At 45.6% G+C, this 18,643-nt stretch overlaps 1 protein-coding gene across 1 annotated transcript in view; it reads right to left on the reverse strand.

The window, feature by feature from the left end:
• Positions 1–8,234: 8,234 nt before the first annotated feature.
• ZNF831 (zinc finger protein 831) overlaps positions 8,235–18,643 on the reverse strand; it is a 70,437-nt gene continuing 60,028 nt past the window's right edge. Inside the window, 3 exon segments of the mRNA XM_032878879.1 lie at positions 8,235–8,780; positions 11,170–12,401; positions 13,118–13,281. Coding sequence (XP_032734770.1) covers positions 11,559–12,401; positions 13,118–13,281 — 1,007 coding nt within the window. The 3' untranslated portion in view covers positions 8,235–8,780; positions 11,170–11,558.

Here is an 18,643-nt window from a genome sequence, read left to right on the forward strand (position 1 = left end):
TTCTAATCCTTCCTGCTGAGCGGCGTTTAGCTTTGGGTCAGCGGCACAGGCCAAGGCAGGTACTGGGACAGCTGGGACAACAAGCCCATCTTTGTGACCCAGAGGTTCCACACCGCCTTTAAGCCACCGGTGGTTTAAGAAGTTAAATGTTCTTCATTCTCAACAGTTTCCTTAATTAAAGACCAACATGCACCTTCTGTTCCCAGGCTTCCAGCCCTGATGTGGGATCTGACACTCTGAAGACAGCACATTTTGAAGTGCTTTTCCCTGATGCGCTCCTTGGCGGACGTGGACCACTTTTGTAAGTGCCAAATAAAAGATGACTCATCTACACTGACCCAGGAATTGGTTTTTTAATTGGATGAGCTCCATGGGGGAGACCTCAGCTACTAATTGAAAAGGTTAAGCTTTTCAAACTTTATGTTAAATAAGGACTCAACCTGCTGAAGGCAATAAAGCAGCCCGGGGGCCGGGGGGTGCACGCTCCGAGACAAGCCTGAGCAAGACCACAAATTCTTACAGCCTGCTCTTCCTCAAGCCCAAAATAGGCTTTTCAAATGCTTCTCCGCCATTCTGTCTGACTGAAGAGAGAATGAGGGACAGAGAGGGAGCCACAGACTCCGAACATGAGTCCCTTCTGGAATTTTATCATTTTCTAATTGATTTTGATTCTGCTCCTACATTAAGTCGGAAGAGAAACCTCTTACTCCGTGAGTCCCACAAGGCACAACACTGGATGGCAGACATCTAGAATCTTCTGGATGTTAAAGTGACCTTTTCCTTTCATCTTTTCAACCAGATGAACACAAAAATTGCAAGGCGATTCCAGCCACCTACTCCTTCATTACAAGCTTTACGGACTGCAGTTCTCAAATCCCACGGTTGACTGACCCTTTAGGTATTTTGTGTTATAGCTTAGATAATCCCATGTAGATGGTCTGTTGTGAAAACGTGGCCAGGTTCAGTGGGATGACAAAAACCTAAATAGGTCTGTATGAAATTTTGCATGGCTCTGCACAGTGCCTCCTTGCGCCACATTGAAAGAAGCTGATTTAATCTTAGGTTAGCTCCCATTCTCAAAAACTATACAAACTTCCTGGGCAGGACTGCCATTCTCATTTTAAACCAATTTCCAGCTTTCCGGTCCCACAACTTCCCTAGCTCCCCAAACATGGTGTGGAATTTTAGGTTGTATTGTTCAGGATAAAAGCACACTGCTTAACTCTGTCCACTGACTCCTCAGATCCAGCCTCGCCCAACAGTGTCATTCCCGCTCCTCTGTGGCCCACAGGCCACCCCTGTCTGCTCCTCTCCAGCTCCATGCTCCTTTACCAGGGGCACCATCACCCTCATCCCAGGTCAGCCTTCTGGGTTCAGCCCAAAGGCTCCCTGAGTCTGTTGGTTTCCCCAGATTATTTTTTCTTTTCTCACCTGGCATAGTCCCTTGTTAGCATTTGTTAAGTTGTAAGTAAATAATATATAATACTTTGTTCAATAACATCTTCTCTACCAGGCTATGCTGGGCAGATGGCAGATGCTCAGTACGTATTTGTTAGATAGGAAGGAAGGAAGGAAGGAAGGGAGGGAGGAAGGGAGGAAGAAAGGATAGGAAGGGGACGAGGGAGGGATGAAGAGGAGGAGGACAGCAGGAAGGGGAGGGAGGGAGGATGGGCCTGGAGTGGAAGCTCATTGGAGTAGATCCTGTGATGTCCCAGCCCAAATCCCCCAGTGAAGGGCCAGAGGGCTGTCTCCAGGCAGCAGTGGTCCCTCCAAGGCCCACTTGGGCCACAGAGAGCTGCTTCCCCCAGGGGCACCTCCAACGCACCCCATGGGTTGGCCAAGGCTGTCTTTGTATTAGAGCTCAGCCCCCTCCCTCTGCCCTTTCTGTTCCCCTGTGCTACTTTACACAGCTGTCGGTCATCCCAAGGGCCCTCCCAAACCAATCTCCAACACTAAATTCTGTTTCAGAGTCTGCTTCCAGGAAAAGCCAATCTGAAACTCTCACAAACCTCTCCTTGCGAATGGATGGTCTCCTAGGAGGAGCCAGCCAACCCCTAAATCTCGGGTTCCAGTGGGGAAAATCCTGGGTGCTACTCCCCAGCTATACCTCTAAGATGAGCCATAACAGTTTTGGCAAAAACCTTAGAAGAATGGCCTTTCTGGACCCACCACTGGAATCAGCAATGAGGCATCCAGAAGTTTCTTTCACCTGATTCAAAGTGATTTTAAAAGTAGAAAAAGTCAGGGGCGCCTGGGTGGTTCAGTGGGTTAAAGCCTCTGCCTTCAGCTCGGGTCATGATCTCAGGGTCCTGGGATTGAGTCCCACATTGGGCTCTCTGCTCAGCAGGGAGCCTGCTTCTTCCTCTCTCTGCTTTCCTCTCTGCCTACTTATGATCTGTCTCTGTCAAAGAAATAAATAAAATCTTAAAAAAAAAAAAGTAGAAAAAGTCACAGAAAGTATAGCCTGGTGCCTGGCAACATACCAAATACCCAATAAATGTTTGTTGAAACAATGAAAGCTGCTTTTTGTCCTTGTTCTCTGTTTCTCCCCTAAGAATTTAAAACCAGAAAAAGATAATAAGACTAACACATTCAGCCCCATGCAGTTATTTTCTTCAAATCACTTGTTTTTAGCACAAAAGGGATAACTACTTGTGATGTATTTTTCCATTATTTTCTTTGTGCGGGAGGTTTTTAAATTAATTTATTCTCTCTCTGCATCAGGTTGTCTTATAATTGAAGATGTGAAGTGTTTGTCTTCCACAGGCTTTCTGGTGATGTCTTTCTGCTGTTAGCGTCTTCTTTGTCTGCGCTTGTGATCCCTGCCAAATTGCCCATGGAACAGCAGCTCAAGTACATAAATTATAAGACCACATAGGTGCTGCTAACATCGCTGAGTCTAATGTCTTAGGACGGAAGTTTCCTTTTTGCAAAACAAACACAATCAAACCTTGGTTAACTAGAACATTTAGGAAATGGGATAGTCCGGATAATTTCATTATCTGGGTAATTTCCAATTAACTAGGAATTGATCAGTATTTTCAAACCCTGATGCAGAGAATCTTTATAAATAATGTATTGCTTTTCTTTGCACTTTTAGCAAGGATGGTAGAACAAAATGGAACATTTCAGAGGCAGAAGGTGACCGTGTCATGGCAAGAATGTTGGACTTCAGGGCTGAAGCCCAAGTGTTATCACGGCTAACTCTGACTCAAGCCAGGACAAAATCCTCTGGTTTTCAGTTTCCCCTAAAAAGAAGAAAGCTCAAGCCAACAAGCCGGCTCAGCTAAGTCAAATCCAAAAGCTTCCTGGTACCGACATCAGTATCCATATTCTTTCCTTCCTTTTGGCTCTGGAGACCATCTGAGAGTTTGGGCTGCATTCACCAAAATCCAAGCTTTTGATCTAGAAATATTTCCTGAATGTCTACTCAATACTCAAACACCTGTTCGCATGGATTTACCTTCTCGTGTCCTGGTTCTTTCTCCTCAAGGAGGAATGCAGAGTAGAAAAAGCAAATGAGATTCAGGGTAAACAGAACCATAATCAACAGATGGCCTCCTGTGTGCAGACTCTGGAAGCACATCCTCGTGCACCTGTGACGCTGTGGAAAGTGTGCTGGCCTGGGACGTGGAGCCTGGACTCTACTTCAGGTCCAGTGTCATCCCCATTATGAGGAGCAAGCTGTTTTGGGGTCTCTCATGTACTGTAACCTCACCTCCTGAGCCCTAGGCGCTCAGCTCAGTATGAGCAGCTCGGCGGACTGGACGTTTTTGTGCGGGGCCGGCCCATGCCCACCACAAGAGATGTGCCACAGGATGTCAAGCAGCATCCCTGGCCTTCACCACAGCACCCCTCACCCCAAGCTGAGACATCAAAACTGTCTTCAGACACAGTCCAATGTTCCCCTCTTGTCTAAGAACCCTCTTTTGAGAACCACTGCCTTTAAGGGTGATTGCTTAACCTCTCCTGAGAAAAAGAATCCAGGACTCAGATCATCAAGAGGACTTCAGATCATCAAGAGGACTTTGGTGGTTTCTGTCAAGGGAGTTAGGCCTAAAACAGGGCCCACATGCTACCATGGGATCCAAGAGGCATTCACCCCTAAGTGCTGGGAACCCTGTATATCAGCATGAAGTCACCATGTTTGGGTCAAGATATGCCACTGACATTTACTGAAGCGACCAAGAAAGTAAGCACAAGACTCATGAGATCACTCTGCAATACTTTCTGCCCCATGTGAGAAGAACCGAGGTGGTTGGCACAAAGTGGGATAGATCTTAATGTAGAGGATGACTTCTCCTGCTTTACTGAGGACAGTAAGAGAGAAACGTTTATTTGCATTAAATGTTTTGAATTAGGGTGAGATAGACACTCTCTAATACCTCCTTAGCACCACCTGAGAGTATATTGTTTACATATTTGTCTGTCTGGTTGGTTAATGGACACTCCCCCCTCCCAAATTAAAGCTCCATGGAGCCTGACTTTTTCAATCTTACATCCTCATATGCCTACTACATACTTAAGCACGCGGTAAATATCGGCTGAACAAACAGGATGGAGGAGATCATGGAAAGTGTTGGTACATTCTGAAATCGTTGGACAGAAACTTTGCTATATGGACCTTTCAGATTTACTCAATGCTCCCGCAACTGTGAGGGCTATATCTTATCTCTGATAAGGAGGATCAGGGCTGGGCCGAATCACTCATCTGCGAGTCTCTCCCTCTCCCTGCCGAGCAGTGAGCCACTTCACAGGCTTACTCAACAAATGCGCGCTAGTACTCGCTGGGAGCCAGGCACTGCTCTAGCTGCTGAGGACACCCAGATGAAGACACTGCGGGCCGTGCTCCAAGGAGAGCCCTCCTGGACTACGTATGTGGCCATCTCATTTCCTAGCTCACCAGCCCTGCTCCACTCGTTCTTGAACAGGAAGAGGACCTTTTGTGTGGGTCCTCAAGGAATGGCCTCTACATGTGTGCAGGAATCCTTAGAGCAAACGTGTCTGACTAGAACACTAGCATATAGAAAAAAACAAGCCTGGATAGCCAGCCTTTCACCTTTCATTTATAAGGGAGTTGGCACCTCATTTCTGCCAAATTACATCCCATTTCACACTACGTACACACGGAAGACTACCAGATTTGTACTGTGGGGAGAAATAGGACTATGTCACTCTGCCCCAGATGCCACACATATAAAACCACCAGTTTCTTATAGGAATCCATTCACTCACCCATTTATGCAGAAAAATAATTCATGTACTTCTGGGAAGAAATCAATCATAAAGGGTGCTGAACTTGCCTCTGGGAGGGAGACTGAAAGCAGAGATGTCTGTCACAGCTGGAGACCAAGGTCCTAGATGCCACAGGGCAAGTCCTTCTGCAATTCACAGCCGGAAGATCAACAGGCTGTCACCAAGCAGGAGACTAGAAGCTGCTCTCCATGGTTCTTGATGCAGCCAAATCCATTCGCTTCAAATCCAGGAGTATGGAGACAGGTCCTTGAGCAGCAGAATTGAGGATAGTCCTTGTGGTTGTGCACGGATCCTGAACTGTGCCTTCCTGGGTATCACGTGGTACTCACCAGCCACCAATCCATCAACCAACCCAGCAACCAAACACCAAAACAACAAAAAATGTACAAAAAATCTATCACAAGACATGATGTGACTATTCCTTTGCAGCTGAAGGATGCCATAATCCTTTGACTTGGAATGTCAATCACTCACCTATGAAGTTTGACTGACGAAACTTATCTGACAAAACTACAGGTCTACTTCCGGTCACCAGTTCTTTTGGCTTGGAGAAAAAATGGGGAGAGAGCTGTGCTTACCAGGAACTAGAATAGCTAAAGAAATTAACAATGCATGGACCTTTCAGATTCACTCAATGCTCCCGCAACTGTGAGGGCTATACCACTGGCAGTGTAAAGATGGTATTTAACTGGTACATGGATGAGTAATTTTTAGTAGTTTCATTCATTACAGATCAGAAAATAAAACTATCAAATTCAGGCTGAGATTTCACAGATATTATTTAGGGTAATAATCACTTCTTTGAGACAGGGATGATAAAGATGTAATACACAAACACACACACACACACAGTGGAATATTATCCAGTCGTAAAAAAGAATGAAATCTTGCCATCCGTGACAACATGGATGAACCTAGAGGATATTATGCTAAGTGAAATACATCAGACATAGAAAGACAAACACCCTATGATTTCACTTACATACAGAATCTAAAGAACAAAAACAGATAGATACTCTAAAATACAGAGAATAAACTGGTTATTGCCAGAGAGGAGGTGGGTAGGGGGGGTGGGGGAAATAAGGGGATTGGGAGGTACAAACTTCCAGTTAGAAAAGAGTAAGTCACAGAAGAAAAAAGGACAGCATAGGGAATACAGTCAATCTTACTATAATAATGTTGTGTGGTGACAGATGGTGATCACACTTAACATTGACAATTGTTTAAAACTGTTGAATCACTATGTTGTATACCTAAATCTAACATTGCACGTCATCTGTATTTCAACAATAAAAATTTTCTTAAATAAAAGCATGTGGAAAACAAGATGAGTTAAACACAAGTATTAAGTAAATAACACACCCATATGTGGACACATATGACAAAAAGCACTAAGATGATTCCTAAATGATTGAAGTTTGGAAATAATGGGTTAATTTATTACTATTAGAGTTTGACGAGTTAGCAAAAAAAGTCTCAGAGCCATCAATAAGTATATCTGTGCCTTCCATGTTTCCATTCGTACTTTTTCTCTCGATGCATTGTGTCTCCATTGACTTAAAGGGCCTTTAAGAGGTATAGATGTAGAAGACTCGCGTTGTATCGGTATGTAAAAGAACTCTACTTATTCTTGTGAAGAATACATGGACTATCTTCATAAGGAGGTGCTGTTTTGAATTAAGAATGTTTTTTTCTGTTGATGAATAATATTAAATATCAAAGAGACATCAATTCTAAGGGGAAAAGTTTTGGATTATTGCACTGTGGATAGTGCCCTCATGTGGCTTCAAAACTTCGCTACATTTAAGAATTTAAAAACACATTTTTAAGTTAAGAAGTCTAAAATATGGCAGACAATGACAAGTGAGACATGTGGGAAACGGAAACAGCACAAGAAAATGTGGTAATTTGCCATTACCCAAGCTTTTTGTTGAGTGGAATGGGATACCAATATGGTGGACAGGATGTCTGGTTAACTACTTGGGAGTAATCAGATATCATATTCACACAGGCTACTGCCTGTGATAGTTTGGGCTAAAATGTTAACAAATCACACAACACATTTTTCTTTTCAATTTTATTTTTATCAAAACAAAATAATTTAACCATATAAAGAAGATCAATTTCAACAAACATCCAAGAGGCCAATAGCTTTCCTGATTATGAACAATCAAGAGAGGAAGTTCTGAACAGCTGACTGCATATAGGAGATGCTGAGTCATCCTCTAGGGCTCCAAGTGACGGAGATGGGCTATCTTTCCTGGCTCCTTTTCTTCCAATGGTGAAGCAATATGGTCAAATGTTCCTAGACTTCTTCACATCGAATGACATTATGTGCCCACATAAATACAAAAGCCATGGGTAAAAAGAACTATACAGGTGCAAATCTAGCACACAAGATTTTCTGGGCCCTGCAACCTATATTTACTGAGTTCTGAAAGATAAAGACAATGTAATTGTGCTTAAATATCAAGAAACGTAGTGTTTCAAAAGCCAAAGAGAACTCTGGGAATCACAACTGAAGTGAGGAAAAATACACAAATCTGTTTGCTGCAGTTGTAGAAATCCGATCGCCATGGAGCCGGGCAGACCATTTTCTCCTCGCCATATTAAATTATGTCTGGGGAGTTGAACAGCAGCACATTCCAATAATGATGACAGTTTCCATAACTATAAAAATCTGCTGCACCAGGCAAATTTTGTGCAAAATGCAAATTTCTATGCTGGGGAAAAAATGAATAATGTGATCATTCTAAGTAATGAATGTAAATGCAAGGAAATACTTTTTGGCATAAGGCTGCAACTCGTTCATCTTTCATGCCAAGAACTGTGGTCACAATGCATTCTTGCAAGGCTACTCTTCCCATATGAGCCTTAGAAGAGGGATTTTAGGAGGAGAAAGTATAACCTGCCCGCAGTTACCCATCATGCTACTGGCAGGGTTTGATTAGAATCCAGAGGCGCCCCCCATCTTTTCTTAATCTCTTGGCAAATGAACCACAGGTTCTCTTGCATTGCAAATCAAAGGGATATTCATTTCATCCAGTCTCCAAGGTCATACGTATCAGAAGGGACGCGCTGTCCTCCATCATGCCTTACAACAAAGAGGATCCAGGTTGTCTGTTAAACACCATGTGATTTCAAAGGTCACTTAAGAGTACAGTCTGCCAAGGGAGGAGGTAAAACCCCTTCCCTCCATGCATCTCTGACAAGGGGTGTCTGGCCAGGTGTAGGTACAGCTGGAGAGATAAACCGGGTGGTGAGCCTTGAATATAACGTAACGAGTCATGGCACCTGTATACCTTGCCCTGAGAGAACAGCAAAGAATTCAAAGTGCACTTGACTTTAGTCTACACCAGAATCCCTGGAGTGGAAAAGGCTGAGCACCAACCGCCTAAGACCCTCACCTGAAGGTACAATGACATTAGCAGCCCTCGGGAGAGGGGGAGTCTGTGATCTGTGCACTCCGGTTTGCCTTGTTCTGAAATCAATTTGTTTTCCCCTCGCCACTACACAGTGGACACCTGAAGAGTAAAAATGGCAGCAATTATCAATTAATAATATTTAAATTTTATTTTCAATAACACAAACTGGGTTGTAGATTGCTGATAAATGTAGCACTAGGACTGCATTTCTCTTTAAGAAGCCCCACAGGAAAATTAAGATTTATAAAATCAGAGAGTATTTGTTGCTTTATAAAAGGATTCTTTTAAAAAAAAATTATACCTTAAGATGATTTCCAATAGCCAATTTCCCTAGAGTCACTCAAAATACTTTGTTGTTGTTTTTTTAAATCCATTGGAATATAGCTTTTCACAATTCATGCTGATATAAAGTGAGGCACCCTTGTAAACACTGCCACCCGTTGCAAATGACCAGCTGACAGGATGGCTTAGCAACCTGCTCGCCCTGATAAGACACACATACAAGGAGTCAGAGAGATGGAATCAATGTTCTACCATATTGGATCCAGGCTGGGATGTGGCAGCCAGCAATGGTGGCTCTTAGAAGGACAGAAATTCCACCACCATCTGAAGGTCAGTGCTATTTGGAACTGTGACTTACTGATATAGATCAGCAATCCAACTGACAGCTTAGCAGCCACCAGGAAAGAAATATCTGGAAGATAGTTTTCTTCCCCTAACCATGGCGTCTCCAGACAAAGTAGTCAATTCAGCCCATAGACATGCTGTCTTCCCCTCACAGGGTAGTGTTCTGGGTTTGCTTTCAATTTTTGAATTATGAGTCAAATGTATAAACTGGATGACTGTACCCCCAAAATCTGGAACTCTAAGGAAAAAGAAATCATATGGAGCTTCTCTGAGCTCATGTTCTTCGTGGCAATACTTGGCTGAAAATGTTCATGCTTCAGTTCTCCATGGTCCCCCCTGAAATGTCTTGTGGGGGGCCCTCCCCATGGAGGCCACCTCAGAGCCCCCAAACCTCTGTAGGTAAACGAGAGGGAGTTCATCTGACAAGGACTGGAGCCTGGAGACACATCCAGCTCATCTGGTCCAACTCTGATTCTCAGCTGGAGAAACTGAGGTACAGAGGGCATGTGTCTTACCCATGATTTCCCAGCTCAGTAAGGACACGGGCAGGCTTTTTACTCTCCCTCCAAGGCTCAGCCACTTTCCTAGACCTCCTCTCTCATTACAGGAACATGAAACATTCAAAGGTAGATAATCACCACATCATTTTTGTTTGGTTTAAGAAGTACACAAAGAAAAGAACGTACACAAAGTGAATACCTAGCAACCTTTTACCTCCCTTCTTATGTTTTACTTGGCTGGGCTTGAAATCACTTGAATATTTATGAGTGCATCTCATATATGCTAAGTCACCAGGGGAAGCTGGTCTTGTATTGAAGTTTCCTATGAATAACTCCAGAATCAGAAAACTCACGTTGACAATACTTGAAACTTGCCCATCCTTAGTCCCAGGCAAGGACACGTTAAGTGTGTTCACGTGTGTGAGATACTGTGCACTGCTGCTGCTCCTGAAGGTTCAAGATGTCATATAAACATCATCACATCAAAAGCTAAGCCAAAAGAGCTTGGCTATAAATTTCAAATTGTACAAAATCATACCAAAAGCAAGTATAAAATTTTTTCTGAAATGCAACAGTGTAAATCTCTTTAAGTTTTTCCTCTCCCATTTAAGGAGAAGGAGCAGAAGTCTTCGCTCACTGAGTTGGCTGACGTCGATCAGCTATTTTCTTCTGCACAGGGGCGCACTGGCTTGGAATACGGGGGAATTTCATCTGTACTGTTCTGACTTACACAATACAGAGGCTGATTTAATTTGACAGCAAAGTAACACCAAGCCCCCAAAATAAAATTACTGAGCTGTAAAACAGCGTCAAAACTCCAATTAGTTTTGTATCCTTGAAGCTTCTGGAGGAAACCTAAAAGGCTCCCGTCACGATGAGCCCCATCAGTTTAAGCTGTAGAGATTGCTAAAATGTAACCCTCTAATTGAAATTGCTCAGAGCACAATATGACAGAAAGAATCAGAGAAAAATAACTGATTTTTTCCCCCTCAAAAATGACTCATTACAGAGACTGTTCTATTAACTTTTAACACAGCGTTCCTTTGCAAGAGCTAAGAAAACCGAGGGTTTCAGAGGTCTCAACAGAAAAAGCACCGGGTCCAAGAGCAGTGCATGCCTGTGTCGCTGGACCACACGTAAGCATTGACCACTGGCAGGAACATTTAAGATAATCAGCATTTTACTAGATCATAGGCATTTTGGAGTATATTTACAACTTCCACTAAGGAAGCAAGTTATTCTAACCAAACTGCAGTTCTTAATGAATCTGGATTTTGTTTCCAGAATGAACAGATGTATCTTGATGCCCCATTCGTACCCATTTCCTCTGCAAGCTACCCCAATTATCCACGTGTGCTTACCACCTTTGAAGCAAACCCTCAGCTCACTGACGGAGAAGTCGGTCGACTCGACTCTACAGGTTCACTTGCACATAAACATGCAGACCGGCTGTCCTGGTTAACGCCACCTTATGGATGAGGCAGTGGGGAACGATGCAGAGGACGTGGCTGGGAGGCGAGTGCAATCGTTGTGCACCAAGCATTCCTACACTGGGCTCCATTGCTCCCTTTGCCCTTCCTGGCACCTGGTATATCGCAAGGGGACAGGGGGAATGTGGGCTGGAGTTGGCTGGGGATGGCTTGCAAAGATCCCCAGATGGCTTTCCTCGTAGGTAGGTGCTTGGTGAAAGAGTGTTCAGCTGTCCTGCCAGCCTGATAGCATTTGGTCTCTGACCACAGGCTCAGAAGCTTCACATCTCTATCACTAACCGGTCCTCATCGTCACTGCTGGTGTCACTGACCTCCACTCGAGTCTGCTTTCTCAGTCCTTCCAGACCCCTCCTCTTGACAGTCTTTGAAGGGACTTCAGGGGCTTCTCTGGGCTGCCCTGGGTTAGAAGTAACCACATGGTCCTTTAGAGCAGTTAATCCAGAGCCTCGACATTTCCCACTGTCGTTTCCTAAGGGAGGGCAGGAGACTATCCTCTCCCCACACCTGTAGTGTCCCCCAGTAGGAAAAAACATCTTGTGTTCCCCTTCCTCTTGGTATGAACTAGCCAAGCCTGGTCCTAAAGCTGGTATTTCAAGATGAGTTTTTCCAGCTGACCGCAGCAAAACCAAACCTGAAATTCTTTGCCCAGATGAAGGTCTCCCTGGCAGGACTGGTGGCGACATGCCCTCTGCTCTAGCTTTTCTGTCTGGGGAGCTTCGTGTCAGGGCCTCCCCTGCAGCTCTGTGGTCTTGTGGCCCTGCACTGTGAATTCCCAGGGTTGTGTGACCTGCTCTCTCCCCCAGAACACAAATGGCATCCACAGAGGGAGCAACATCCTTGAGGGGAGAGGTTCCTTTGGACTCAGGGGAAGAAGGTTCTTGAGCATCTGAGAAAACATATGGTTTCAGATCCACTGAGACTTGCTCCTCGGAGGGCAGGGGCTGGGGCTCCAGCAAGCCTGGGCCGAGACCTCTGCCTCCAGACAGGAGGCTGTCATTATTAGCCAGTGCCACACAGGACTCAGAGTGCTCGGACAGTCCTGACCCAGCAGCAGTGTTCTGAGGGCAGCAGTCACCGTGCCCACCGGCAGCTGGAGAAATCGCCTGCAGAAAAAGTGCAAAGGAAAATAAATGGGGGAAGAAAGGTTAATTGGTACAAAACAAACAAGCAAACAAACAAAAACCTTGTGGTCAGAAACGTGGTTCTCAATGAAACTAGGTCTTGAGTTCTTAATGATTCTTTACCAAGCGTGAACTTCAACAGGGTGCCCTCCATCAGTTCCCATTAGCAACTAACCGATGCATTAACTCGAGAAGAACTCCTTGTTGACACAAGATCAGTCACGGAGATTGCTAGGTGTTTTTATCTGGCTTTATGAAAAACCCAATCGCTCAATTATCCCTCTAGTTCCAAGCATCTGATGCTAGATTACCACTGCTCGTGCGGTAAATGTTACCTCAAACTTAAATTTTTCCAAAGAAGCAGCTTCGAAGTGTGGTCTGGATTAGCATTTTTGTGCTTTTCAACCCACACCCAACCCCTCCATCCCCAATCCCGCCTGGCGGTGAAGCCACGGCACAGGGATGTCGGCACATGACAGCATCTCTGTCCTACTCAGGGACTAATTAAAAGCGTACTTAGGATTTGAAGTGATCATCCCACTCTTTTGCGCACCATGTCTGCAGGTGTTTGTGTACCTACTGGGGTTTGTGTGCCGAGTAGTGGGGGGAGCTCTGCCTCCCAGGACACCAATGACAGCAAGCGAGACCCATTAATCTAGACAGCCCGCGGACAGAGAGCTCAGAACCGTGGTCCCCACCTTCATGGTTCCATGGTCTATTCCACTGCCAGCCCGTGAACTTGTGCTGGGAGAGAAGCTTCCTGACGTTTGTCTGGAGCCATCCTCCTCCTCCTCCTCTCTGTGCCCACAACCAACAGGCGATTCTGAAGAGGCACGAGATGGCTCCTCTTGTGGATTCAGACCTAAAATGGGGAGGCACACTTACACACACCGAAACTGGTAACATCAGCAAACAGGGGTTCCCTAGGACTCTGGCTTCCTCCGCAGCTCGGGGCTCATTTACCCGAGTCCCCCACAATGTGCGCGGGAACACAGCTTACTTTGAACCACTTCACACAGCCTAATGAAACGTTTCCACTTTGGCTAAGAAATGGTAAAACCAATTCCCAAGGCAAAAAAATCCCTAAATCACGTGCATTTAAAAAAAAAAAAAAAAGTCACATGGATGTTTTTCATCAGCACCATCTTCCTGGCCACGTTTAGGCCAGGTTAGGTTCATTTCAGGTTGGCAGGATTTCTCTGGTCATGCAACCGGGATGGAGGGTGGAAATTTCCGTCTCCATGGAAATGGGATTTTGTCTCCACTGGAGCACGGGGCAGCAGGAAGCCAGGCGGGTTTTGGTGTTGCTGTTGTTTGGTGGCGGTTACTGTGACCTGGGTGGGGAGAGAGCGCCGAAGAGGAGACCTTGACAGCATCTGCCACACAGCCGCGTCCTCTAAAGGGAGCAGCTGCTTCCCCTTCTGCCTCCCCCGCACGCACTCTCCTTTTGTCACAGTGGCCTGGGATACGGTCAGAAGGACCACGGAATTGCAGAGAGGACGGATTACATCATGAGATGAGATCAGAAAATATTCTAGAACGGCTGTGCCACCAGAGAAAAGCATTAGATCCCCTTTCAAATTTGCTTTCCTTTTGATTAAAGTTAGATATGCACAGACTTTCAAAAAGTCCAATCTTTCTACTTATTAAGAAAAATAACAATGCTTGCCCACCCACTCACCTTTACCCACTTTGGATTCTTTTGATATTTACCTACTTCACTTTAATAATATGCTACAGCAGTACTTCTTGATTACTTTTTTTCCGTTTGGAGGAGAGTCTATGGCTTCCCACGAGGGAAGACAAGCGTTCACCTTTCTCCAGCTCTCCTGGATCCAGAACCTTCATTCCCCCACCACCACCTGCCATGTATGCACACTGCCCACTCCATCTCCTTTCACAGTGACATAACTATGAGGTCATAATTTCGTTTAAGAGAATATTCAGTGTTTACATGTTCAGGACCATATCTCTCACTGCTGAACCACGTAATGTGGCGTGACTACACAGTCTTTCTGGCCAACACTGTTTCTCCTCAAGTTAACAGCTACTTTGTTTTTAAATTTTGCTTGGTTGTCCATAGGTCTACTACTAAAACCATCCTCCCACCTCTTTCCCAATCGTCTGAGGTTTTCTTTCATTTCCTTAGAAATGAAAAGATCTCTTTTCATTAGAAAGATCTCTTCAAATTCTCTGACCTTCCTCCAGAGGCCCACTGCTCCCTGGGCCCACTGTGTGGCAGCGCCCCCAGATCCCTTCTCCCCACTGTGGCGATTCTCCTCACCTACTTGGCTCCTGGAGCTCCCCACTTGTTTTCTTGCTTTCCTAATGCAAAGCTTCCCGCAGCTTCGTGAGAAAGGATGCATGAAATACAACTGTTCAGACTTCAGTCTGCCACTTGTTGGGGTATAACATTCTGAATTAGAATTCATTTGTTTTCAGAACCAAAGACACCACTCTGTTGAGTTCTAGTTGTTAAGAAGTCTGGAGCCAACATGATTTATGATTCATGAGCCTTTGGGCAAAACTTTTTTGTGTTTTGTCTCTCTGGAAACTCCTAGACTCTTCTTTGTTCAGTGTCTCCATGGTCCTGCGTCTATTTTCATTCATTGTCTGGGCATTCAGTGTGCCCTTTCAAACTGAATCATGTCCTTCGGTTTTGGGAAAACATGGTGCTGTTTCTTTGATATTTATTCTCCTGTTTTCTCTTTCCTCTCTTTCTAGAACCGCTCTTGGTAAGTTACTGGGCTTCCTTGTCTAATCCTCTTTTTCTTGTTTTTTCTCTCCTATATCCTACTTGTCTTTTTATTTTACTTCTGGAATTTTCTATTCCAACTCTTAATTTCCTATTTCTGCTATTAGGTTTTTTAATTTCTAAGAGTCTACTATTACTTCCTTCCTTAGAGCACCCTGTCATTACCTCATGGCTCTAGTATCTTCCATTCTGTCTCTGGCAATATTAATAATGTTTTGTCGCCACTGTTGTTCTGGCTGAAGTTTGCCTCTCCCTACATGATCTGTCTTCCAAGTTCCTTTTGTTCTCATTTGTTTTCACCTTTACCTTTCAGAGTAAAGCCTGCCCTGAGGTATCCATCCAGCAGTCTCAAATTCCCACCCACATCTAGCAAACAGGCACTGCACAACAGACTGGGAGCTCTTTACACGGGCACTTGGTCCACTGGGGCCACCCTGCCGGGGGCTACCTGCTTGCCACGTTTCATTGGGAAGCCCTGAAATAATTCTCTGGGCCTTCCACAAGGACTGGATGGCTTATGTGTGAGGGGTCTTCCAATCTTCTGCCTGGAAAGTACGATCTACTTCCTGTATCTCGAGGGGTAGGTTACCAGATTAGCAAGTGCATTAATCCTGAACAAATCAAGTCTGAAAATCTATAGGAAAGTGCAACGGTTTGGGGAAGGAAGTAGTCATTTTTCCTCTAATACAATTTTCACTTGAGCACCTGCGCATCGACACAGAACCCGACTCTTGGTATTCCATTCATCTGCTCATCAAACATGTCTTGGGCCTGTTCAGTGAAGCAGGCACCATGCTGCTCGGCCCCAAAGCACTGGAGAACAGGGTGGAGGAGTCCCGGCCCTCGAGAGCCTCTGCTTCAGTGGGAAAGACAGACGAAGGCCGGTCAACTGATCATATCATTGCCAGTTGTGCCGGGGTGAAGGAGATGAGCACACGGCGGGGCGATCGCAGAGGGGGCTCTGAAGGAGACTGATGGTGAACAGGGAGGGGAGCACATCCCCATCACCATAAGCAAGGCTCTCACAGAGAGCTGCAGTCAGTGGGGGGCACAGGACAGGAGTGGTAGGGGGGTCACTGCTGCCCATGACCGAGGAAGGTGTCTCTGAAAAACCAGCATCTGGAATGAAACTTCCAGGTGAGAAAGAACCAGCCCAGGATGGCCATTCCAGGTGACAGAGGAACAAATGCAGAGACCCTGAGGTGGGAAGGAGCCTGGGGCAGGGGTGGGGGGGGACCAGGGAGGAGACCATTGTGGAGGGGGGCAGTGAGCAGGAGCGACGGGAGGCGAAATGAAGGTGGGGCAGCCAGCAGGGACCCAGACGTTGTCGGGTGCAGGCAGCTGTGGAAAGGGGCTTAGACTTATCCCGCAGTCACTGTGAAGAAACCAGTTTCCAGTGGGGGGGCCCCCATCTTCTCAAGATGCATACTCGCCTGCCGCCCAGCCACCGGGGCTTCCCAGGGCGGTCCAGGGGCCAGATGAGACAGTCAGCAAAGGCAGCGGACGTTGAAATGGAGAAAACACGTGGATTCCAGCTATATTTTCACCCCCCCATGAAAAATCACCAAAAGATAATAATGATGATAAACGTTTCTCCAGCCCCTGCCCACCTCACTCTAAGTGGATTAAGCTGGGTCCCCACAGTGACAAAACAGCCAGGCAATTCATTCAGTCCAGTGAAGAAGGAAAACCAATTAGTATAGAGAAAAGAATCAGATTGGCCAAATGTCTTCTCAGCAGGCTGTTTGGGTTTTGAAGCTCAACGGAAAGGCCATGTGCACATTTGACCAATACTTTCTGACTCATCTGAGAGCGTGAAGGGAGAAAATCCATTGATTTAATTTGCTTTGACCTACAGTCTGCAGAGAAAAGTGAGTTATCTTTAATAATTGTGAAAAATGCCCAAGTAATGTCACTGAAGTGTGTTAAACTAATTTGGATTATTGAAGAAGGATGCTAACTCACTTTTAAATGAATGGCCCTTTGCAAAAAGTACGTGGCGCCCTGGCCAAATGGTAAAGCACAGAATGTGGTCCTGTTTGGGGCACAGCATCACTCCGTGAATCACTTCCTACATCTTCAGAAATGACGGACACTGCATCTTCACGCAGTCTCACACAATTACGGGAATCTTCTTAAGAAAGCACCTGTCCTCTGAGCTCCGCATGCCGTTCTGGTCTCCCCCTGATGAGAGGCTGTGCTTTTAATCATTTCCCTCAGAAATAATTGCCAAGCCACGTTGAGAGGAAGAGACTGCTTAAAACGTTGGAGCGAATTTAAATTTAGCCATCTTGAAAAGGCTACCAGAAACTGCAAAATAATTAGAGAGAAAATGGAGTGAAGCAGGCTGTGAAACTCACAGGACTGTCGACCTCTTCAGAGCCGAGCCTCCTCCCACTGCCTCAATCCCTGGGCTTTATGGAAACGCTAATGAACATATTACTCAAATATCATTATCAATGATAATGCAAGTAAACGGATACCTCTCCTTCGGTTGCCCCAATACACCAAAAACTCCATTAACCCGGAGACCAGACTCTGAATTGTGTATGAGGAAGGGGTAAAATGAGTCCACTGTGTTGGGCTTCTAAGCAAGGTACAAGCATAAACAAAAGCACAGGCGTGATCTCCTCGACTCTGAACTGATCTGAGATTAAACTGTTTAGGAGCATCGCCATCAGGCAAGGATGCACAGTGTGTTGGTGAGAAAAGTGCGCAGTGACAAGAAAGGCCGGGCGCAACTTTTCAAGTTCGGCCGCTATACTGGCAGATGTTCACTTACTTATTCAGACGTTCGCTGAACTCATTTTTCTGAGTCCCTCTTTGTTGGGCCCATACACAAACCCTATCTGTAAGCCTAACTATCCAGTGAGCCCAGATTTACCGAGCACGGAGTCCAGCCAATACTCGTGTCCAGAACCATGCCGAGCACAGGCAATGCATTCAATGGCAGTCAAGGCAGACACCCTCATGCAAATTACCGTCTAATGGGGGAGAGATGCAGCCACCACAGTAGGACGCAGAAATTGCACCAAGCAAACGTGGTAAACACCCTGAAGGGAAAAGTGGAAGGAGCCATGAGATGGTGAAAATGGGGCCCTGACCCCACCTAGACCTGTGGAGGACAGCAGAAGCCTGCACACTGCGAGAATGTGTGGACGCTGCCCCTGTGCAGGCTGCTTCTCTCTTCACCAAGTCTCGGGCATTCATTCATGTTCTTATTCAGCCAAAACTTTTTAGGCTCTGTTTCATGCCAGACATTGTACTAAAATATTTTTGCAAGTAAATTCATCCACTTCCTCAATCACACTACAAGCTTCACTGGTAAGAACTCTGTGGAAGGGTGATGGAAGACAGGACTTCTTCTTCTCAGGGAGAGCCTGGGGGACGTCGATCCTAATCAGAAGGTGATCATGAGCCAGCAGGCGGCAGCCTGAGACCCAAGTTCCACGGACGAGGGGCATGGGAG

The sequence above is a fragment of the Lontra canadensis genome, unplaced genomic scaffold (genome assembly GCF_010015895.1).
Source record: "Lontra canadensis isolate GAN:19392208 unplaced genomic scaffold, GSC_riverotter_1.0 scaffold65, whole genome shotgun sequence".
NCBI classification, from domain to species: Eukaryota; Metazoa; Chordata; class Mammalia; order Carnivora; family Mustelidae; genus Lontra; species Lontra canadensis.